Source organism: Mobula birostris, chromosome 1 (genome assembly GCF_030028105.1).
Source record: "Mobula birostris isolate sMobBir1 chromosome 1, sMobBir1.hap1, whole genome shotgun sequence".
Lineage (NCBI taxonomy): Eukaryota > Metazoa > Chordata > Chondrichthyes > Myliobatiformes > Myliobatidae > Mobula > Mobula birostris.
In genome coordinates this window covers 82,367,690-82,393,518 of record NC_092370.1, presented here as the reverse complement: position 1 = coordinate 82,393,518, position 25,829 = coordinate 82,367,690, and the positions used below count along the sequence as shown (strand labels likewise).

Sequence of the window (25,829 nt, the reverse complement as noted above, 5' to 3'; positions counted from 1 at the left end):
ACATTATTTTGTCAGAAAGGATTAGTTCAGTTAAGTTTTTAATTATTAGGTTAAGTAGTTTGGCATGATGCTGTGGGCAGAAGGGCCTGTTCTTGTGCTGTTATGTTCTATGTTCTAATTCCATTCTTTGATATCTGTCTGCTAACCATTTGACAATCCATTTCTGTATGTTACCCATGTGATTTAAGCTTCCTGACAAACCTCGGATATGGCATGTTACTAAAGCCTTCTGAAAATCTAAATATTGGTTCTCCCTTATCTAAGTTTCTAGTAATATTCTAAAAGAACTCTACTAGATTATTAAAACATAATTACCCTTTCATAACTCCAAGGCAGAGTACAAAGTAAATGGCAGGATACTTGGTAGTGTGGAGGAGCAGAGGGATCTGGGGGTACATGTCCACAGATCCCTGAAAGTTGCCTCACAGGTGGATAGGGTAGTTAAGAAAGCTTATGGGGTGTTAGCTTTCATAAGTTGAGGGATAGAGTTTAAGAGTTGCGATGTAATGATGCAGCTCTATAAAACTCTGGTTAGGCCACACTTGGAGTACTGTGTCCAGTTCTGGTCGCCTCACTATAGGAAGGACGTGGAAGTATTGGAAAGGGTACAGGGGAGATTTACCAGGATGCTGCCTGGTTTAGAGAGTATGCATTATGATCAGAGATTAAGGGAGCTAGGGCTTTACTCTTTGGAGAGAAGGAGGATGAGAGGAGACATGATAGAGGTGTACAAGATAATAAGAGGAATAGATAGAGTGGATAGCCAGCGCCTCTTCCCCAGGGCACCACTGCTCAATACAAGAGAACATGGCTTTAAGGTAAGGGGTGGAAAGTTCAAGGGGGATATTAGAGAAATGTTTTTTACTCAGAGAGTGGTCGGTGTGTGGAATGCACTGCCTGAGTCAGTGGTGGAGGCAGATACACTAGTGAAGTTTAAGAGACTACTAGACAGGTATATGGAGGAATTTAAGGTGGGGGCTTATATGGGAGGCAGGGTTTGAGGGTTGGCACAACATTGTGGGCCAAAGGGCCTGTACTGTGCTGTACTATTCTATGTTCTATAACTACAGTGTCTTGAAAAAGTATTCAGCCCCCTCAACTATTTTCACATTTTATTGTCTAGTGTTCTAAATTTAAAATATATTGAAGTAGGATTTTTTTAAGCTAATCTACAAAACATTGTGCTTCATGTCAAATTGGAAGAAAAATTCCAAAGCCTGCTAGCAATTTACTAAAAATTAAAAACCAAAATTGTGAACCTTCATCCCCTTTGTAATTACTACACTACCTTTTCTTGGGTGCAATACTGTATATTACCTTACCAACTCACCTAATTTGTTGATGTAGAAAATTAGAGTATCACCTGAATAAATATCCTCACTCGCTGTAAGGTCCAACATTATGGTAGGTTTTCAACAGATCAAACCAAACCGAAGACAAAAGAACACTCAAGACAAGTCACGGAAATAATAATAGAAAAGCACAAATCTGGGGAAGGGTACAAGATCGTTTCAAAGGCACTGAATATACTTTGAAGGTCAGTGCAGTGCATCGTGAAAAAGTGGAACAAATATAAAACTCACTCACACTGCCTGGGTCAGGCTGCCCCTTTAAACTTAGTTGCCACAGGTAAGAGAGGCTTCTGTGACACAGCAGTGAGTGAGCTGCAGAAATCAGTGGCTGCAACTGGAGATGATGTTCATGGATCCACAATCTCTAAAGCCTTGCACAAATGGAGTGTCATGGAACAGTGACAAGGAAGAAGCCCTAGCTTAAAAAAAAGTATTGCCTTGGCTATAAACACTTTGCAAGACATCATTTAGAAGATACTGTAAAGATGTGGAAGAAGGTCTTGTTGTCACATGAAACTAAAGTGGAAATTTTTTTATCTCAACACCAAGCAGTATATGTGGCATAAATTTAATACTGCCTGATAACATCAAACTACTGTAGGGTATGGTGGAGATAGCAGCATGCTTTGGGGATGTTTTTCAGCAGTATATACTGGAAATCTTGTCAGGATTGATGGGTAGCTGAATGCTGCTAAATAGAGAGAGATCCGAGATAAAAAAAAACCTGCTAGACTCTGCCAGAAAGCTTAAATTGGGGAGGAAGTTCGTCTTTCAGCAGGACAGTGACCCAAAGCACACTGCCAGAACAACCATGGAGTGGCTTCAAATGAAGAAAATTGATGTCTTTGAGTGGCCCAGTCAGAGTCCTGACGTTAACCCAAACAAACATTTCTTACAAGACCCCAAAGATTGCTGTCCATTGTCTTTCCCCAACTAACCTGGCACAGCTTGTGCAATTTTGCGGAGGAATGGGCATATCTTGCTCCATCATGTTGTACAAAGCTAATGGAGACCTATCCAAAAAGTCTACTTGCTGTAATAGCTGCGAAAGGTGGTTCAACTAAGTACTGACCAAAGTGGGTGGGGGTGAGTACTTTTGAACTGCTAACATTTCAGTTTTTGAATTTTTAGTTTCTCCTGCTTTAAAATTTCCCTGTTTTTGGGACCTGCTTTGAAAAAAGGAGTATGTAATTCACAAATAAATATTCTCAGTTAAATTGATCAATGTCCCTGGTTGTAATACTCAATTATGTGAACAAAGGGTTAGGGGATGAATACTTTTATAAGGCACTATAAATGCTGAGTCTACACTACTCATTTCTATGACAAATCTCAGGACTCTCCCAACAAATGATGTTAGGATAGCAGGTTAGTTGTTTTTTTCCCTCTCCTTTCTGCTAAGGGACTCACATTTCCCTCAGTCCAGTCCACAATCCATGGAATTTTGAAAGATAACTAATGTATCCATGACCTTGAAAGCTGTCTTTCCGAAACCTTTGTGATATTAGCCATTTGGTTCTTGGGAATTACCAGTTTTCAGTACAGGTTTCCCCCGCTATCCGAAGGTACAGCGTTCCTATGAAACGGTTCGTAAACCAAAATGTCGTAAAGTGAAGAAGCAATTACCATTTATTTATATGGGAAAATTTTGTGAGCGTTTGCAGACCCAAAAATAACCTACCAAATCATGCCAAATAACACATAAAACCTAAAATAACAGTAACATATAGTAAAAGCAGGAATGATATGATAAATACACAGCCTATATAAAGTAGAAATACTTTTCCACAATCATTATTGAATTGCTCTCCGTAGCGAAAATCTCACGCAAGCGTCGTCGGCAGTAAATCTCACGCAAGCGCTGCTGGCAAAAACACGCGCAAGCGCTCTCCAGTAATCTTTAAGCTATGAAGCTGCCAAATCATACCAAATAACACGTAAAAATACACAGCCTATATAAAGTAGAAATAATGTATGTACAGTGTAGTATCACTTACCGGAATCAGGAAGACAGCGCCAAGCACACTGATGATGGTGTGTTAGGCTGAGTTGGAGTTTGAGTGGTGCAGTGGCCCCCCACCCTCCAGGCCACCGAGCGATACATTGCCGCGAAGCATGCAGGCGTCCAGCGGTAGCCGGGAGGCACACAGCACATCTTGAAAAAAGCTGAAACAAACATGCTAATTAATTAGTGCCGCCCAACACGTAATTGTCGGCCCAGATCAGTGCCGATTTCCGATTGCGTCGTCTCTGATCTAGGCCGACAATTACGTGTCAGGCAGCACCTAATCAATTAGCTAGTTTATTTTGGCTTTTTTCTTAAAGATGTGCTGTGTGCCTCCCGGCTACCGCTGCATTCTCAGCGAATCGGTACCTGTCCGTGGCCTGGGGGTTGGGGTGGTGGGACACTGGGGTGTCATCTCATCGTCGTCTGTTTCCATTAGAGCAGGCAGCTCATCTTCTCCTATGACTGCCCGCCTCGATATCGAAGGTCGAGGTTCGTCGTCTGTTGTGGTTGATGTGGAAGGCTTGCTTGACTGCTGAGCGTTGCGCATTTTTCTATCACACAGTTCTTTGTAAGGATTCAAACCATGCTGCAAATATCTCCTAAACCAATATATCCTTTCAAAATTAAAGTTGTACTTTATCGTTACTCATTCGGTTTCCATTGTTATCCTTTTTTCTTCCAATTGCACCAGCTCTTCATCTGTCAGTTCTTGGTCATAGGATGCCAAAACCTTGTGAACACATCATGTTCGTCAACTTCCACAAGCCAAACTCACGTTGTCCTTACTTCGTTCACCACAATCGAAAAGCTTAATTATGTCTAGTTTTATGCTAAGTGTAACACCCTTCCGAGCTCTTTTAGGCTTTTCCAATACATTAGAACTCATCTTGCAAACAGCTGCTCACAGTCTCATGTTTAAGCAATGCCATCGAGAATCCGGGGGAGAGCGGCTGCTCGGGACGTGCGCTGATTTTTTTATCGTGCGCTGTAGGAAGTAGCCCAAGAAACAGTGGATGCATTAGTGATAATTTTTCAAAACTCTTTAGATTCTGGACTAGTTCCTGAGGATTGGAGGGTGGCTAATGTAACCCCACTTTTTAAAAAAGGAGGGAGAGAGAAACCGGGGAATTATAGCCTGACATCGGTGGTGGGGAAAATGCTAGAGTCAGTTATCAAAGATATGATAACAGCACATTTGGAAAGCGGTGAAATCATCGGACAAAGTCAGCATGGATTTGTGAAAGGAAAATCATGTCTGACGAATCTCATAGAATTTTTTGAGGATGTAACTAGTAGAGTGGATAGGGGAGAACTAGTGGATGTGGTATATTTGGATTTTCAAAAGGCTTTTGACAAGGTCCCACACAGGAGTTTAGTGTGCAAACTTAAAGCACACGGTATTGGTGGTAAGGTATTGATGTGGAGAGAGAATTGGTTGGCAGACAGGAAGCAAAGAGTGGGAATAAACAGGACCTTTTCAGAATGGCAGGCAGTGACTAGTGAGGTACCGCAAGGCTCAGTGTTGGGACCCCAGTAGTTTACAATATATATTAATGACTTAGATGAGGGAATTAAATGCAGCATCTCCAAGTTTGCGGATGACACGAAGCTGGGCGGCAGAGTTAGCTGTGAGGAGGATGCTAAGAGGATGCAGGGTGACCTGGATAGGTTAGGTGAGTGGGCAAATTCATGGCAGATGCAATTTAATGTGGATAAATGTGAGGTTATCCAGTTTGGTGCCAAAAACAGGAAAACAGATTATTATCTGAATGGTGGCCGATTAGGAAAAGGGGAGGTGCAACGAGACCTGGGTGTCATTATACACCAGTCATTGAAAGTGGGCATGCAGGTACAACAGGTGGTGAAAAAGGTGACTGGTATCCTGGCATTCACGGCAAGAGCATTCGAGTACAGGAGCAGGGAGGTACTACTGCAGTTGTACAAGGCCTTGTTGAGACCACACCTGGAGTATTGTGTGCAGTTTTGGTCCCCTAATCTGAGGAAAGACATTCTTGCCATAGAGGGAGTACAAAGAAGGTTCACCAGATTGATTCCTGGGATGGCAGGACTTTCATATGATGAAAGACTGGATCGACTAGGCTTATACTCGTTGGAATTTAGAAGATTGAGGGGGGATCTTATTGAAACATATAAAATCCTAAAGAAATTGGACAGGCTAGATGCAGGAAGATTGTTCCCGATGTTGGGGAAGTCCAGAACGAGGGGTCACAGTTTGAGGATAAAGGGGAAGCCTTTTAGGACCGAGATGAGGAAAAACTTCTTCACACAGAGAGTGGTGAATCTGTGGAATTCTCTGCCACAGGAAACAGTTGAGGCCAGTTCACTGGCTATATTTAAGAAGGAGTTAGATATGGCCCTTGTGGCTAAAGGGATCAGGGGGTACGGGGGGAAGGCTGGTACAGGGTTCTGAGTTGGATGATCAGCCATGATCGTACTGAATGGCGGTGCAGGCTCTAAGGGCCGAATGGCCTACTCCTGCACCTATTTTCTATGTTTTCTATATAGTGTAGTGATTTCTTCTTTTATGTTACTGCTAAGGCGAATAAAATGGCTTCCTTGTTATGTTATAATAAAATGGCTTCTCTGTAATGCTAACTGCTGAGTTAACAGTCGCAGCTTGTTTGGGTTATAATTACTGATAACAAGAATTGTATTCATTTGCTAACCAATTGGGATAGATGTTATTCTTTCTTGTGTGTCTGTAAGCTATTGTTTTCGCGGGCTTTGGGCAGAAGGCGTGATGGGGACAGAGTGAGGAGACGCACTGAGAGAGATGCTGTAAGCTGGGCGAGGATTGGACCCAATAGGGAGTCTGAGGCCCAGGGCTTTTTGGGAGGAGAACTGAAGAGGAAGGATGTGCTGGACGTGCTCTGGTTGACCACCGTGGTTGGTCCCAGGTGGTGGGTCGAGGAGGTCGGAAAGGATCGAATGGTGGAAAGAAGACTCCGTTAATTGAGCTCCAATGGTTGTGCACGAAGTGGTTGAACTTTGATAAGATTGGTGCCTTTTACTATCCTTTTATATTGTATCTCTATTAATTATATAGTTCCAGTAAGATCTATAAAGTGTAATCTGTAAATTATACATTGTGCGCTGTCTGTTAATTGTCGGTGTGGGGTACATCACACGGCATCCACACAAACTTGATTACCCAGTCTCGCGGGGCCGAAGGCTGCTCCCCCTAGACGAAAGCAAGCTTTGCTCCTACTGCCCTTTGAGAAAAAAATTCAAAGATTCGCAGCTGTTTGAGGGGAAAAAAATTACACCATTTTTTTGCACATAGTTATGAAATGCTCCCAATTGTCAGCCTACTGCAGTTTCTGGTAACTTTATATGACTCACTTACTTATATATAGCAATATCTTTAATTTCTCCTGTCAGCCATGGGTACCTCATTCCCTGGAACGCTGTATGCCTTAATGGAATACAATGTTGCAAATCATATTACAGTGGATTCTGGTTATTGGGCAATCGGTTAATCGGGGCAGCCATTTATCTGCAACAACTGTGAAAGAACAAAACTTCAGAAAATAGCCAAGATTCCCTTCTTTTACTTAGAACACTATGCTGCATAACTAGGGCAAGCAGCTTCAGTCAAACAGTTTCTAACTAGCATCTGTCGCGTGCACTGTGTGGCCATCAGACACACCACCATGCTTAGCGTCAACAGTTTTAAATAGCGTTGTGTGTTTTTGTGTTCAAAATTCGTAATTTTTGTCACTGATAATTGGTGAGAAATAGGCAGTAAGACAATTTGGAACTGTTTTCCTCATCGTGGCTTCCAGCACTCAAGCTTGGAGATGTCAGAAAAGTCTGGGAGTAAGTATGAAACAGTTTCACTACTTCAACAAGTTAGGAATTAAGAAGGTATTGGTATCATCAACCATCTTGAAAATTACAATGAAAATGAAGATTTGGAGGATGCAATTGCCTAAAGCATTGTATGAAGGCAGTCCATTATCTGCACTAGGTGTCCACTGATTTCGTTACAGTCAAAAGAACACAGCAGATGAATTCCTCAGTCAATAACTATAAGAATAGTACTATAGAGTTATTACTAGTTTTCAAAAGAACACAGCAGATGAATTCCTCAGTCAATAACTATAAGAATAGTACTATAGAGTTATTACTAGTTTTCCGGTTTGTTCTGTAGTTCATTTAAATACATAAATTGTTATTTAGTTAAACAGTAGCTTGTCTTTTTTATATTTTTTAATGATATTCATGAAACTTCTGAAACTAAATGGGACAGCCACTTAATTGGGCCAAAAGGTACTGGTCCTGATGTGTCCTAATCAACTGAATCCACTGTATTTCTTTACATTTTTGCTTTGCGTGTCCACCAGTTAATACAGTTTCCCAATCAATCACACAACTTACCTCTCAGTTCCCCATGTTTGGATTTAAAACTTAGTTCTGGATTGAACTATATTACTTTCAAATCAATGTAAAATTATATCATATTATGGTCATTCTTCACTAAAGGTCACTTTATAACAAGATTATTAATTAGTCATTTCTCATTAGACAAAACTTGAATAAAATAATCTTTATTCTGTTTGGCTATGAACATACTGATCTAGAAAAGAATATTGCACACATTCTATAAATTTATCATTTTCCATACTATCTCTAATTTGACTTGTCCAGACTATAAATAAAATTCCCCATTATTACTCTATTACTGCACTTAAAATTTCCTGATTGACACCATGCTCAACATTACAATTATTATTTTGTAGCCTTTAATGAATAATTCCCACCAATGTTCCAGCCTTGGCCTGCTTCTTAATCCCACCTAAATCGAATGCATTTCTACATCTCAATCTATTTCTTGGCCTTTTCCGCAATAACACACACAGAGGCTTTTCCAGTATGTTAATGTCTCAGATACATGTCTCTTTCCCTTTCTCTGCCATTATCACCTAATACTTTCAGTAATCGGTTGGTAAAGTCAAAAGTGTATGGCCAAACTATTAGAATATCAGCTATTAAAACATGTTCCACCACAGCAATACCACAATCATTTTGTAAATCTTGGAAGTAAAATGTTTCTCAATCCTTCCCCTGGACCACACAGGCCATGCTCTCTTCTCACTGCAGCGATGAAGAAGGTGGTACAGGGGCCTCAGGACTCTCAACACCAGGTTCAGGAACAGTTATTACCCCTCAACCATCAGGCTCTTGAACCAGTGGAGATAACTTCACTCAACTTCACTTGCCCCATCATTGAACTGTTCCCACAAACTACAGACTCACTTTCAACGTTCTCAATATTTATTGCTTACTTATTTATTATTATTTATTTTATCCTTTTGTTTCTGCAGTTTGTTGTCTCTTGTACATTGGTTGTTTCCCTGCCCTCTTGGGTGCATTCTTTCATTGATTCTATTATGGTTCTTGGATTTACTGCAAGAAAATGAATCTCAGGGCTGTATATGGAACCATATATGTACTTTGATAATTTACTTTGAACTTTGAAATGCATACTTTCAAGGTGGATGGGGGAAAAGTTTAAATGTGATATGGGGCAAGTTTTTTTTCATGCAGATAATGATAGGTGCCTGGAATGGGTTATTAGAGGTAGTGGTGGAAGCAGGCAGTTCAGTGGAGTTTAAGAGTGTTTTAGAAAGACACATGGATGCGAAAGGAATGGAGAGATACGATTGACAGACAGGAGGAGGACATTTAGTATAAACTGGCATCAAGATTGTCATCATAGGCCAAATGGCCTTTCAAGAGCGGTATTGTTCTAAGTTTTTAATACGAAGGCTTTTATCATAAATTTGAACTGCAATCATTCTTCCATACTGAAAACATCTGGGATTACCTGATTACACCATTCGAAGTAGCCTGCTTTGCTTTTATTTGAGATTTCCAGTATCTTCTTATACCAGTCACTTTTATATTAACTTGAGTTACAGGCAAATTGCAGAAGTATTACTCAGCTCATTGGCCTCCCTGTTGGATCTTAGTGGCATGTGGAGTTTGTACTTTAATAAATTGAAAGTAACTCTCTATTACTTGTAACAAATATACAATGCACTCTCCAAAAATCCATCCAACTTACTCTAATGGAAGCAGTCTGCAATAATCTTCCAATACTATGTGAACTAAGTGCAAGGCAATTTTAGAGCTATACAGCAGAGAAACAGAGCCTTCAGCCCATCATGTCCATGGCAGCTGCTGCAGGCACCTATACTAATCCCATTTACCTACATTAGCTCCATTGCCTTCTATGCCTGACTAGATGATTCTTCAGTGGTGTAAATGTACTTTTCTCCAACACCCTCTCAAGAAGCACATTCCAGATTCCAACTACTCCTGAAAAGTTTCCTTCAGATCCCTACTAAACCTCCCATCTCTCACCTTATCCCTATGCACTCTTGTCTTAGACATCCCCACTGAGAACAAAAAAAATCCTACTCTAAACCGTAACAATGTCCCTCTACTCTAACATTGTCTGTTTATTAACATTTCAAATATCTAAGCTTAATTTTTTTTGTCTGCACTTAAGTGGAGAATTTATTTATTATGAGATAAGGCAAAAGCCATTCAGCCCATCAAGTTTCAAAACAGCTATCCCATCACTGCACTTCCCCCTCTCATTTTCCTAGTGCTCTTGCAATTCATTCTTTTGCACAGGCTCATCAACTCCACTTCCATTTTTTTTTGCTAGTTAGCTCCAATAATAAGCAACTTGCAGTACCTAGTTAACCGTTCAGGGATATGGGAGGAAACTGGAGTACCAGGGGAAACTCGCACAGAGAGAGAATGTGAAAACACCATACAGACAACAACTAAGATGGCTGTACTTATAGCAACACACATCAAAGTTGCTGGTGAACGCAGCAGGCCAGCCAGCATCTCTAGAAAGAGGTACAGTTGACGTTTCAGGCCGAGACCCTTCGTCAGGACTTAAACGTCGACTGCACCTCTTCCTAGAGATGCTGCCTGGCCTGCTGCGTTCACCAGCAACTTTGATGTGTGTTGCTTGAATTTCCAGCATCTGCAGAATTCCTGTTGTTGGCTGTACTTATAATTGGAAAAGTTCCAACCAAATGCCTTGCACAGTGTCTGGCTCTATGTGAAGAAGAAAGCGATTTAAAAAAATTGGAGAAGTAGCATATATTAGCAAAAATGTTAGCGTACAGGTTCATTAACACCTCAGGAAGTGGACAAGGGGATTGTCATGAGAAGAGCCCATGACCAATTGATTGTAGGCAGGCGACAGCAAAAGTAAGCAGAACCCAGAGCTCTTACTCTCTTTACCAATGAAGGGTAAATCTAAGACAGTCCAGTCAGGAGAGGAGAGAGACAAGGCAGTTTGGGGTTTGATTGGGATCAGGACCAGAAAGTGCTAAAATTGGGGATCGATCTGGGAGTCAGGGATAAAAGTGGAAAGATTTGGGGCAGTCAGGAGCTGTGTGAGTGAGATCAGTGGGTAGAGGAATCAATTTGAAGAGAAATTAAATAAGATTGCGCATGTACACAGATTCATTGGGCAGGCACCAAAGTCAGACTATCAGGTTTCTGGGACCTGGGACTTAATTAGAACAGAAGATTATGCTTGAGAATATGCTCGAGATCACAAGTTCCTGCTCATTGGAGGTGAAAATGGGTTTGCACGGTCTCCACACACCTGACCAGAAACTAAGTGTTTAGTTAAGTACAAAAGGGTGTCCAATTGAAAATAGATATCAGCAAAGTGTTGGGACACAAGACGTATAGAATGATTTACACATTCAAAACAGTGACATAGTGTAAAAAAAAATGCTAATACCATTATTTTCTCCTTTGGGAAGGAATTCATCTGGGCTAGCAACAGTAAAATGTCCAAGTATCTTGCTCACTGGTTGCATTCAGCAATAACTTAAAGCTGTAAGAGTGAATCTGACCAACATTAATGTCTTCCCCATGTTTAGTGATAACTATTGAAGACACATTTCTCTCCCTTTGGTTCTGAAAACCCTGCCAAATAAGTTTCCTACTATGAATACTACTGGAATTGTTGCTATCACTCAAAATACTGCAAAATCCACTGATTGGGAGCATATTGAAACTTTATGTAAATTGACTAAAAGAAGGAAAACACACTTCTTAATTTAAAATGAAGCAAATAAGAAGATGTGATTGGCCCCTAATATGGGTTAGCATGCATCTGATTGAGCTATAACAGACTGCTGCATACTTTATGTTTTTTAATCACTGCAGATGTTTCAAATTATTATATGTTTAAACATATTTTCTACTACCCTTAAAGTATGAAGCTTCTGCTATGAACACATCAGAGAATTAAATACATATTACTGCAACATTGAATATAAAATTTCAGACCTCCAGGCATACATTAAACAAGTTGGCAAAGTATTAAAGAAAATGCTTTGCTTATTAGATACTTCCTATTCTAAACAGTGTCATCAAAAACTAGACCAATCCATATAAAAAGCAATAGTGTTTCCACAAGAATCCTATGCCAAAAATTCTGTTTCTTCCAACTAATGAGTAAAGGATGTGTCCTTTTTATACGAATCTGAGATTTTTTTTCCAAATAGCCACATTAGGAGGCATAAATATATGTTCCATATGGGTTTGTTTCATCAACTTGTGTTGGTATGATTCTAGAGATCTACAGCATGATAGCATTTAATAATACTTCATTTGAAACAGAGCTAAAGATAAAAATCCCCCCTTTATCCAATTGAGACCAAGTGACTAGAATCTACAACTCTAGATTCTGCCATAGCTGAAGAAACATAAAAGAGATGAGAAGTTAACTAAGTTGTGGTGTAACTTTCTCTTGATCCACTAATAGATTTATTTAAAATGTTATCTTAAAAAAATTTGTTACTCATTTGTATCAATGGCATTAATGATCACTCAATCAAATTAACTCTAAAAGGCTTCGAGGTTGCTTCATTCTTAAAGGTAGTGTGGAGTTTAAGGGCAGAATTAAAAACTGTAGCTGTGACATTGAATTTATCCCAGTCGCAAGCCACTTGTATCAGAATACGAGAGTTGGAGGTCCTTTCTCAACTCACTTGTTCAAAATTAATAAGCTCACCGAGAGAGCCAGTTTGTTCATTTGCAAAACGGGAGGCTAATATCTTTATTAGGCAGTTACCTGAAGCCATATCATACATAATAATGCTCTGAATAGTTTTAATCTCACAGAAAAGCTTCATTATTGAACCCTGAGTGACAAATTCTATTTGCTAGGTTATTTTTCTATCTACAAATTATGGCAAAGAAACCACAAGATATAATGAAAGTCCTGTTTTATGGTTTTATGCCATCAGAACAGCAGCAGATTGAAGCATAGTTATTGCTGTCCCTGGGATTTACTGCTCGCAAGTACCACACTTGCTCCATGACTTTCACACCCCAACTGTTCCATCAAAATCACTCATTTCTAACTCTTTTGCCTTAGCCCATCGCTTTGTTGTACCTCAAAACACATTTATGAACTCCTCCATTAGCTATCTACAGATAGAGTCACACAGAATAGAAACAGGTCCTTCTGTTCACTAACACTATGCTAACCATCAAGCATTCACCAATTATGGCACAAGAGACTGAATGCTGGAATCTGGAACAAAAAAAAACTGCTGGAGGAACTCAGCAAGTCAAGCAGCAACTTGAGGAGAAAGGAATTGTCAACTTTTGAGGTGGAAATCTGCATCGAGACTTCTGATACATTGACTGTCCATTTCCCTTCAGAGATTCTGTCTGACCTGTTGAGTTCCTCGAGCATTATGTTTTTAACATCGTGTCAATAACTTCTTCACTCCCTCCAGTGCAACTACATCCTTCCTATAGCGTGGTGACCAGAAATGCACACAATATTCCAAGTGCATTTGTTGTTGTGTGAATGAAGTCACCAGAGAAAATTACTGGTAGATAAAAAGCAGCTTCTTTATTGGAAAAAACCAAGGTACAGCAGGCATCATATGGAGATGCTTTTGGTGGAAAGGTCTGCCAGCCCAACGTGGAGTTCGATATTTTATGTGCCAAACATTAAAGGACAACTCCATATTTACAACGTATGGACAATGCTTTCTTTGAAACCACATACAAACTTCACACCTCTTGATTCGCATCCATACCAGACACGTCAGCGTTGTCTGTACTGGGATTCACAGCTTTTAGGAATCCATTGTTCAGAGGCCCTCCAAATTAAATCCACAATACATTTACTTGGTACTTTATGCGCTAAACATAAAGGACAATTCCATATTTACAAAGTATAGGCAATGCTTTCTTTGAAACTACATACAAACTTCACACCTCCTTTTTCATCGCACACCACAGACACCCAAGTGAATTTTAATCAGCATTGACTGGTCTGAGAATCACAGCTTTTAGAAACATATTGTTCAGACCTGCACTCCAAATAAAATCTGTAATACGTATTTAAAGGCAGAAGACTGATAGCCAAAGCCATTTGCTAAATGTAAATGACTTAAACCCAAAAATCACTCTAACACAGTTTAACATCCCAAGTTTTATATTCAATGTCATATACTTTTTTTTAACCACCCTATCTAGCTGTGCTGTCATTTTCAGGAAAAAAATGGACTTGAACTCTGGTCCCTCTGTTCATCAACATGCCTTACAGCAGCATCGTTAACTGTATATGTCCTTCCTCTATGTGACTTGTTAAAGTACATCACCAGATACCTGTCAGGATTAAATTCCATCTGCCAATGTACTGCCCAACTTTCCATCTGATCAATATCCTGCTGCAGCCTTTGGCAACCTTCTTTGCTATCCACACCACCACAACTTTCATATCATACTCCTATGTTCCCTAATCATATCTTCTCCATTCTCGTCCAATTCATTTATACTATATAGATGTTCCAGCACCAACCACTCTGGTGTACTATTGGTCACAAACTTCCAATCGAACTTCCATCCTTTCACCATAAGCCTGGAATACCAAGCCAACTTTGGATCCAATTAGCCAGCTCGCCTTGGATTGCATGTGCCTTAACCTCTAGGACATAGGAACTCGTCAAATGCCCTGCTAAGGTCTACTATTCTACCTTCATCAATCTGCCAAGGTACTTCTATTAAAAAAAACTCAATCAAGTTAGTGAGGTAAGTTGGGATAGGATTTGTCTAAATGAATGCAATGGTCGGCATGGTATCAGTGGGCCTGCTTCCATGCTGTAAATTTCCTTGACTTTCTGACTCTAAATCCGTAGAGAGAACAAGAAGCAAGAATGCTTATTTTAAATTGAGGTATTGTGAAGTCAGGGACCAGGGCAGGCTTGAAGGCACAGAGTTAACAACAACATAAGTGAGCTGGTAGGCAGGAAAGTTTTGGATGATCTCAGATAAAACGTGTGTGGGAGAGGCTAAGTTGCAAACACTAGAATTGTCAGTTACAGTGACAAGCTTTTAAGAGCTAACCTTGGTTCAACCAAGTGTGGCAGCTCATCCTATTCTGCTTTGTCTAACACTCGAATTTCTCAATTAGAATAAAACACATTCATATTTAGAGTACCAACTGATCTTGCACCCCAATAGCAAGATACTGAATAACTAGAACTTTTGCTATTAATTTAAGTGCACAGTCCAGGAACAATTGTGCTCAGCTCCTGACCAACCCTTCAAGCTTCTACGAAACCATAGATCTATTGCTACAAATCATCTTAAATCCCAGGTTTGCCAAATGTCTGACAAACTCAGCTATCACAAGGTTGCTCAGATTTTTTGGTGCATGAGCCTCCCTCAATGGACAGAGCAACTTTGGTACTGCAAAACATTTCATTTGAAAGCAAGAGAGAGACTAAAAATACCTGACAGGTCCCCAGTTGCTCCACTGAAGCAACTCCCCAATGGGCAGATCACAAATAAAATGAGCAGCAGCTCTGCACTCTTGCAACCACATTGGAGAGGGAAGCTTGGTAATGGAGAAGCTGATGCAGTTTTACTGAAGTTATTTCAAAGCTACAATGTGCACAGACTTATGCTACTGAGAGGGTAAAAGCTGGATTGCACTAGATGTTCTTGCCAGACAGCATTACTATTTTCACTCATACATCATCTTTACAGGCAGGTCACTTAGCCAAATATGAATAATATTTGTAATGTGTCTAAACACTTCAGTTCAATCATAAATAATAGGACATGAACAGTCCTTGAGTGAGAAAAGCAACTTCTCAAATTCTCAATTTCATCTTGTGTTTAAAGCATTTCCAATGTATTTTGGTTTATGATCAAAGAGTCACACATCATGGACAGGCCCATCAGCCCACCAAGTGCGTGCTGCCCAGCAAACATTCACTTTTACCATGACCTATTTATTCTCCTTAACCTACCAATCTACACATCTTTAGGATGCGAGAAGAATTAGGAGCACCCAGGGGAATTCCATACTGGTACAGGGGAAACATACAAACTGCACTCAGACCATGCTGGAGGTCAGGATCAAATCCAGGTACTAACAGTGCCACTAAGCTGCTATTTCAGAATGTCAAACATGAAGAAAAGTTTATATAAAGGAATAGCTCCACAGAATTTATTGAAAAGCCACGATGCACTAATAATTTATTTTGAAATAAATTTACACCTTTTTACAGTAATCCAAAGTATGGTCTCAATGAAATGTAAATCACACTTCAAGTATTGTGCACAATTCTGGACATCTACTTGTAGGAAGGAGGTCAAAAGGCTGGAGACAGTGCAGAAAAGCTTTACAATAATGTTACTAGGTCAGGAAGGCTTGAGCTACAAAGTGAACAGATAGGTTGGAACTGTTTTCCTTAGAACACAGAAGGCTGAGGAGTGACTGTTTAAAGGTTTATAAAATCATGAGCTGTGTAGAGAAGATGGATGGTCACCAGTGTAGGCGAGGCTAAAAGTAGGGGTCATAGATTTAAGGAAAGACGGGAAAGATTTGAAAAGGCTCCTGAGAGGCAACTTTTCCATATAGATAGTCATGGGTACATGGAAGAAGCTGCCAGAGGAAGTGTTGAGGTAGGTACCATTACAATGTTTAAAAGATATTTGGACAGGTACATGATTAGAAAAGGTTCAGAAGGATTTTGGTCAAACACAGAAAAATGGGAATAGCTTGGAAAGACATCTTGGTTGGCATGGACAGGTTAAGACAAATGGCCTGTTTCCGTGCTGTACAACAATGTCAATAATCCTATGCTAATTCGATTTTTTTCTCCCACATTCCCATCAACTCTTTCCCATGTTATATCCCTCACTTACAAACTAGGGACAAATTACAGTAGCAAATTAATCTGGCCAATCCATGTGTCTTTGGGTTATGTAATATGGCTGCTGTTAGTACAGCACTCTGGATTAGCCTAGTAACTTGACCACTGCACCACAACTACACCCAGTCATCACTCCAAAGAACTACCAAATGCTCCTGGTTATTTATCGGGAACACCATGGGTCCTGCATAAACACTAAAACAATATATTTGTGCAATTCCTTAAAAAAACTCTGTGAACATTTCAAAAGAACAACAGTCAACAGTTTGGCTCCTCAGACATGTTCTACTATTTTGCCTGAGTTAGGGGGAGAAGTTGACCAGGCTGGATCTTTATTCCTTGCAGCAGAGGAGAATGACAGCTGATCTCATAGATGTTTATAAAATCATAGTCATAAGAAATTATTGAAAAGTATAGCACAGAAACAGGCCCTTTGGCCCATCTAGTCTGTGCCCAGCCATTTAAACTGCCTAGTTCCAATTTCCCTAGTCCTAATCATGATAGGTATGGGTAAGGTGGATGGTCATAGTCTTTTGCCTCTGGAAGGGGAGTTCAAAACTGGAAGGCACAGATACAAGATAAGGGAGGAGAGATGATAAAAAGGCCTGAGAGGTAACTTCCTTACACAGATGGTAGTGAGCACCTGGAATTGGCTGCCAGAGGAAGTGGTCGAGGAGAGTACAATTACAACATTTAAGAGGTATTTGAATAGGTACATTGAGGAGAAAGACTTAGAGGGTTATGGGCCAAATGCAGGCAACTGGGAATACTAGGTAGGACGATGTGGTCAGCATGGGCCAGTGGGACCAAAGGGCCTGTTTCTATGCTGCTCTATGACACTATGATGCTCTTCGATTAGATCCTGACTGATCTATATCATAGTATTATAGCACAGGAAGCGGCCATCCAACTCATTGCGAATATGCCAGATTCTAACAGAGAAATCCCTTCAGTCCCATTCACTCCGCAAAGGCTGTAATTCAAAATAATTTGACCACATTCTCCCCAATATCTGTTCAATTTCACTTTAAATGAGATTATAGCCTCTGTCTCACGAGTCAGTTTTTTAATAACCCATGCGTGCCAGTTCTTTAATAACCTTCTGTATTTCCTGCTCTTCCAAAGGTGATCATCAATCATCATAAACACAAGAGATTCTGCAGATGCTAGAAATCCAGAGGAACACACACACAATGCTGAAGGAACTCAGCAAGTCAGGCAGCATCCATGGAACTGAATAAGCTGTTGATCTTTCAGGTCGAGATCTTTCATTAGGACTGGAAAGGAAGGGGGAAGATACCAGAATGAAAAGGTGGTGGGAGGAGGAGGACTAGCTGGAAGTTGAGAGGTGTAGACAGGTGGATGGGGGAGGGGCAGTTGAAGTAAGAAGCTGGAAGGTGATAAGTGGAAAAGGCAAAGGACTGGAGAAGAAGGAATCTGAGAGAGAAGGAGAATTGGCAGGTTAGGAGAACAGGTAAGAGGCCAGGGAAGAAACGGAAGGAGGAGGGCAAAAATTGCTGGAAGATGGAGAAATTAATGTTCGTGGCATCAGGTTGGAGACACTTAGGCAGAATATGAGATTTTGCTCCTCAAATCTGAGAGTAGCCTCAACATTTCTGGAAGAGGTGGTCATGAAATGACATGTTGAAACAGGAATAGGGTTAGAAATTAAAATGGTTGGCCACCGGAAAATTCTTACTTTTGCAGATGAGAACAGGAGCTCGACAAAGTGGTCCCCCAGTCTATTTCAGTTTTCATCAACACAGATAAGGCTGCATCGGAAGCACTGGGTACAATTGATGACCCCAACTGACCCGCAGATGAAGTATTGCCTCACCTGGAAGAACTGTTTGAGACCCCGAATGAAGGTGAGGGAGGAGGAGATGGGTTGGTGTAGCATTTGTGCTGTTTGCAGGGATACATTCCACAGAAGAGCAAGATTAAGTGAGGAGGGATCGATCCCTGCTGAAATCAGGGAGAGTGGGGTTGGGGGGGGGGGGGAGGTGAATTACAAGGGGTGATTGATAAGTTTGTGGCCTAAGGTAGAAGGAGTCAATTTTAGAAAACCTAGCACATTTATTTTTCAACATAGTCCGCTCCTACATGTACACACTTAGTCCAGCAGTCGTGGAGCATACGGATCCCTTCTTTGTAGAAGTGGTCCACAGCAGGGGTGATTGATAAGTTCATGGCCTAAGGTAGAAAGAGATGAGTTATTAACTTCGAATTTTCTGCATTATCACTCAAAGAGTGGAACTTCATGTTCGTGTAATGAGAGCGTCTTGGACCTCCCGGTGGTCCACAGCAGGGGTGATTGATAAGTTTGTGGCCTAATGTAGAGGAGATGAGTTATACAGCTCTCGTTACATGCACATGCAGTTCATGTTTAACTTTTAGAGTTAAAATGCCGAAAGTTTGAAATTAATAACTCATCTCCTTCTATCTGAGGCCACAAACTTATCAATCACCCCTCCCGTGTGTTGGGTACAGAGGTGAGGACAAGAGGAAACACTATCTCTGTTAAGGCAGTGGAAAGATGGGGTGAGCACAGATGTTTAGGAACTGGAGGAGATGCGGTTGAGGGCAGCATCAATAGTCGGGGAAAGAGAACCCTGTTCTTTGAAGAAGGAAGACATCTGTGATCCCAGGATGCATCTGTTCCCAGGATGAGGCTTTCCTTTCCATCTCTGATATCCTGGCAGAAATGTGGCAGAGATTATGCAACTGAGAAAAAGTGAAGAGGTACAGTCAAGATAGCTGTGGGGATCAGTTGGTTTACAAAAGATATCAGGAGACAGTTTATCTCCAAAGTTGAAGACAGAGAGATCATGAAAGGGAAGAGAGGTGTCAGAAATGGACCAAGTGAATTTCAGGGCAGGGAGACAAAGAAGATGAAACTGACAAGCTCAGCATGCGCGCACAAAGCAGCCTCAATGCAGTGTCGTTGTAGCACAGAAAGAGTTGGGGAGCATTACCAGGGGAGACTTGGAACATGTAGCCATAAAATGGCAGGCATACCTGGAGCCCATAGGAGACCTATAGCTACACCTTGAGCTTGGAGAAGGCAGGGAGGAGCCAAACGCAAAATTGCTTAGGGTGAGGACCAATTCTGCCAGACAGAGGAGAGTGGTGGTGGAGGGGAACTGGTCGGGTCTATTGTCATGAAAGAAGCAGAGAGCTTTAAGGATGGGGGACAGAAGTGTATAGGGACTGGGCGTCCACGATGAAAAAAGGGTGACCAGGGCCAGGGAATTGAAAGCTTGTGAAGTTATACAAATGTAGGAAGGGACTGAACCAAGGGGGATAAAATGGAGTCAAGTTACGTGGACATGAGTTCAGTGGGACAGGAGCAGGCAGAAATAATGGGCCTACTGGGACAGTCAGGTTTCTAGATCTTGGGTGAGGTAAGGGAATTATGAGGTTAATGGCAGTGCATGGGATATCTCAAGAGTTGATGGTAAAGATGCCACTGATAAGTGGTGACTCTGCATGCAGATCCAATGTTCCCACTTAGGCCTACTATAGCAGAAGTCCAGAGACAAAGCCATGGGAACTTCAGCAAGAAGCATTGTTTTAAGACATTTAAGGAATTTATGGATACTCATGGTCACTGAATGCCGGATGGCAAACTTGGGTCGCGAGTGCACTTCCCTATAACCAGGGAATCCATTGTGGATTTCAGGAATGCAAGTCTGGAGAACACACACCCGTCATCATCGAGGGATCAGCAGTGTAAAGGGTGAGCAGTTTCAAGTTCCTGAGTGTCAACATCTCTGAAGACCTATCGTGGACCCAACATATTGATGCAATTACAAAGAGGTCACGACAGCAGTTATACTTCATTAGGAGTTTGTGGAGACTTGGTATGTCACCAAAGACACTTGCAAATTTCAACAGATGTACAATGGAGAGCATTCTAATTGGTTGTGTCACCGTTTGGTATGGCAGGGCCACTGCACAGGCTTGGAAAAAGCTACAGAAATTTGTCAGCTCAGCCAGCTTCATCATGGGCACTAGCTTTCCCTGCATCGAAGACACCTTCAAAATGCAATTTGTCAAAAATGTGGTATCCATCATTAAGACCATAAACATAGGAGCAGAATTAGGCCATTTGGCCCATAGAGTCTGCTCTGCCATTCAATCATGGCTGATCCTATTTCCTCCTCTTCAGCCCCACTCCCTGGCCTTCTCCATGTAACCTTTGATGTCGTGTCCAATCATTCTCTGCCTTAAATACACCCAACGACCTGGCCTCCACAGCTGTGTGTGGCAACAAATTCACCACCTTCTGGCTAAAGAAATTTCTCCACATCTTTGTTTTGTATGGATGCCCCTCTCATTTATTTTTTCTTTTTATTTTTTTTAAACTGTTTAACCAGACATTTTATTCAATTGTGATTATGTTCATATTTCCAGAGTTATCACACAGTAAAAGTAAACATCGTATGACGTTTGCACTCCAAAGTATGCAAGAAAATGACAGCACTAGTCCAGTGATTTTTACATTCTGGATAGTATTCACACATTCCCATTCATCTTTAAGGACCCCCATCACCCAGGACATGCTCTCTTCTCAATGCTACCATTAAGGAGGAGGTGCAAGTGCCCTGAAGACATACGTTTAATGTTTCAGGAACAGCTTCTTCCCCTCCACCATCAGATTTCTGAATGGACAATGAATCTATGAACAACACCTCACTATTACTTTTCCTCTTTTTTTGCGTTACTTACTTTTTCATATGTACTTTTTGTATTTTAGTTTTTTCACGATGTATCACAATGCACTGTTGCCACAAAACAAATTTCACAACATATGCCAGTGATATTAAACTTGATTCTGATTGATGGGATTGGTGATAGTGTTGGAGACAATGTCCTGATGGTCCTCAGTGGGATTCTTTTCAAGGGGTAGGAGGACGTGTCTGAGTGCTGCTGCCCAACCTCAGCAAGGTAGAGGTCAGTCTGCTACACTGCAACAGCACCTGCTTTGCCTGCATGTTTGATGGTGAGGTTGGGATTGGCACAGAGATAGTGGAGGCACTGCATTCAGAGGGGCTAAGATTCAATGAGGCGAGAGGAGTGCTGAAGTCAACCCAGTAGATGTCTCATCAGCAATTCGAGATAAAAAGATCCAGGGCAGGCAGAAAACCAGAACAGGTTGACCAAGAGGAGGAGGGGGATTGGAGACGGGAGGAGGGGGGTTGGAGACGGGAGAAGGGGAGGTTGGAGACGGGAGAAGGGGAGGTTGGAGACGGGAGAAGGGGAGGTTGGAGACGGGAGAAGGGGAGGTTGGAGACGGGAGGAGGGGAGGTTGGAGACGGGAGGAGGGGAGGTTGGAGATGGGAGGAGGGAGGTTGGAGATGGGAGGAGGGGGGTTGGAGACGGGAGGAGGGGTCAGGCATTCTTGCCAAAGAAGTGGTCTCGGAGATGGAGATGATGGAAGAAGAGGTCAGCATGGTGGTGGGCGTGAATCTCACTAAGGTACAGGCAAAGGGGGTCAAAGTTAAGGCCTCTCTGCCTCAGAGAGGGGAAGATCAGAGGGAATGGTGAAGACAGAAGAGATTTGGGGGGGTGGGTAAGAGTTGGTGACATCAGAGGAGAGAGGAGGGTGGGAGAAAGATGGAGGCTCAGAGGACCCAAGAGTTGACAGGGGTGCCAAGGAGACCCTAGGTTGGGGAATAGTAGTGGGGAAAGGGAAGCCCAGAGATCCAGTAGCAGTGTGAAAGGTCTCAACCTGCAGCTAGAGGTGGCCAAGGTTGGGGCTGCAGCCAGAGGTGGAGGCCGCGTAATTCATAGTCTGAAGGTGGAGTTGGTGATGGTGGGATCCACCTGAGGCCGTTGTAACCGTTGCTGGTGATGGTGGTATCCATGGTTTTGAAGCATCCGATCGAATCGAAGTCTGAGTGGGATGCCACTTAAAAAAACCACTTAATCCATCGATAGTTGGAGAGTTAAACTGCACACATGATGTGTGCTCAACAATATGTCCAATAGACTTGCCTGGAATAATTTGATTGGGAGAGAGACAATGCCAAGCAACAGAAATGCAATCTAACTAATTATCATACTCAGTTTATTCTCAATCTGATGGGTTTTACCAGTAATAGAAAGTAAACAAAAGCTCAGATGCTGGAACATGAAACAAAATCAGGAATGCTGAAAAAACCCTGCCAGTCAAGCAGCAACTGTGGAAAGAGAAAAACACAAGAGATTCTACAAATGCTGGAAATCCAGAGCAACACACACAAAATACTGGAGGAACTCAGCATGTCAGGCAGCATCTATTGAAATGAATAAACAGTCAATGTTTCGGGCTGAGACCCTTCATCAAGACTGATATATGCTTGAAGGCCTGATTGCCTCATCCTGCTCCCAGTTGTTTGTGTCCTTGCATTCAGCTGATTTTATATAACCCCCACTCAGAACAATAAATAACTCAAAGCTCCACTATACCAACATGTAGGAAAATGATTTGCTACAAATAGAGTTACAGTACGCTGTCATGAGGAGCGTCCTGCAAGATTTCAATCATTATTGTAATAAGTATTAAATGCTGAAGACTAACAGTATTTCCTTCTTTATGCCCAAATATTGAACAATTAATGAAACACTTGAAGGGGCAAAAAGGCACTTTGAAGTTTCTTAAACTGAATTGTATTGTATAAATAAAACCTATCTAATAAATATGATGCTATGTAATAGTCATTCCAGTGAAATTACAGGTATTTGGCTTGATGTAAATATATCTTCGTGAAGATGTTTTATCATAGGTAAGGTTACTTAAAAAAACATTAATTTTCATTTTAGGAAACCTATAGTCACAATCATTTATTCATTTTAAAAGTGCATGTTACCAATTCTAAACACCTACAATTGTTTTGCCATTTCTGGTAATGCTCATTTTAAATATTACACTAAAAATACAAAACAGATGAGCAGAGAAATTCATGCTGTCAAAATTCTCAGTTCATTTGCTCTGTTAAGAGAATATAAGTTTACTGATTAGATTATTATGATACCAGTATAAAGCTGCTCGGGATGTTGATAACATACTCATATTATTCCTATTTCTAATTCATTATTAAAACTATAAAAAGCAAATGATGTCAGATTCTGGCCCTAAAATATCTTGCAAGGGTGACAATTTTGCTTTAACATTCCAACATCTTTAAGTCACACATTTCATTAACCCACACGGGCCAGATATTGTAGCATTATTAAAACACAAAGCCAGCATGAAATAAAAGAAGGTGGTTATTTTGAAACTCTAGATTTCTGCTACAAAGGGAACTCCATGGGGAATAGAGAGAATTGGTGGCAAAGAAATAACACATTTATGTTGATGGAAATCCATGGTTACTGTATATCGAAGTTACACAAGTAATATAATGCATAACAGTCATATTCTTTACTTTATACTTTATTGTCGCCAAACAATTGATACTAGAACGTACAATCATCACAGTGATATTTGATTCTGCGCTTTGCGCTCCCTGGAATACAAATCAATAGTAAATATTAAAAAACTAAATTATAAATCATAAATAGAAATTAGAAAAGGGAAAGTAAGGTAGTGCAAAACAACCAAGAGGCAGGTCCGGATATTTGGAGGGTACGGCCCAGATCCTGGGTCAGGACCCGTTCAGCAGTCTTATGACAGTTGGAAAGAAGCTGTTCCCAAATCTGGCCGTACGAGTCTTCAAGCTCCTGAGCCTTCTCCCGGAGGGAAGAGGGACGAAAAGTGTGTTGGCTGGGTGGGTCGTGTCCTTGATTATCCTGGCAGCACTGCTCCGACAGCGTGCGGTGTAAAGCGAGTCCAAGGACGGAAGATTGGCTTTTGTGATGTGTTGGGCCGTGTTCACGATCTTGTGCAGCTTCTTCCGGTCTTGGACAGGACAACTTCCATACCAGGTTGTGATGCACCCTAGAAGAATGCTTTCTGCGGTGCATCTATAAAAATTAGTGAGGGTTTTAGGGGACAGGCCAAATTTCTTTAGCTTTCTCAGTGATTCTCATTAAGATGATAGAATACTCTCTTGAAGAGTTTTACATTTTTCTACCCTATTGCATTGACAAGTATTCGGGGCATCTGAATTAATCCCAGCAAGGTTCAAATGCATTATTTTTAATTTATAGAGTTACAATGGTAGCATTCACATTTAATTGTAATAAGCTTGTCACTTATTTTGCCATGGAATATAGAGGAAATGAATACACATAATACTTCCAGATGACAATCAGAAAACAATAATCTTCAATTTGTAATATAGCTGCAGAATAAGCACCTGCAGAATCCATCTTATATTATGAATTTTAATACATAATTCTATTTCAAATGCAAATTCATAACATATATTGTAATCAAATGCAAATTCATAAGATATAATTGAGAGAGAAATAAGTCATGAACCCATCAGGAAATTACGGTGAGCCTGACATCAGTAGTGAGAAAGTCATTGGAAGCCATTCTAAGGCACCGAATATATGAGTATTTCGATAGACAGGGACTGATTAAGGATAGTTAGGCATGGCTTTGTGCATGATAGGTCATGTCTAACCAATTTTTAGAGTTTTTTGAGGAAGTTACCAGGAAAGATAAAGACAAGGCAGTGGATGTTGTCTACGTAGACTTTAGCAAGGCATTTGACAAGGCCTTGGTGTCATAGATGACACCAAGATTGGGGGTGGAGTGGAGCAAGGAACACTATCATGGCTTGCAGCAGGATCTGGACTAGCTGGAAAAATGGGCTGAAAAATAGCAGATGGAATTTAATGCAGACAAGTACGAGTTGTTGCACTTCCGTAGGACCAACCAGGATAAGTCTTACACAGTGAATGGTAGGGCACTGAGGAGTGTGGTAAAACAAATAGATCTTGGAATACAAGTCCATAATTCATTGAAACTGGTGTCACAGTTTGATAGAGTTGTAAAGAAAGCTTTTGGCACATTGGCTTTCATAAATCAAACTACTGAGTACTGGAGATGGAATGTTATGTTGAAATTGTATAAGACATTGGAGAGGCCTAATTTGAAGTACTGTTCGTATTTTTGGTCACCTATCCACAAGAAAGATGTAAATAAGGTTGAAAGAATACAGAGAAAATTTATAAGGATATTGCCAGGTCTGGAATCATATGGAAAGATTGAATAGGTTAGGATTTCATTCCTTGGAATATAGAAGATTGAGAAGAGATTTGATAGAGATATAC

General features: G+C 41.0%; 1 protein-coding gene across 7 annotated transcripts in view; it reads right to left on the bottom strand.

The window, feature by feature from the left end:
• The window catches only part of LOC140197714 (intermembrane lipid transfer protein VPS13B-like), a 1,066,299-nt gene that overhangs the window by 184,193 nt on the left and 856,277 nt on the right, over positions 1-25,829 (bottom strand). The window contains exon 34 of one of the 7 annotated variants that reach the window (XM_072258141.1): positions 24,052-24,569. The exons of the other annotated variants lie outside the window; for them this stretch is intronic. Coding sequence (XP_072114242.1) covers positions 24,171-24,569 — 399 coding nt within the window. The 3' untranslated portion in view covers positions 24,052-24,170. Of the gene's footprint in view, positions 1-24,051; positions 24,570-25,829 lie in introns of those variants that run through there. 7 annotated transcript variants of the gene reach the window in all.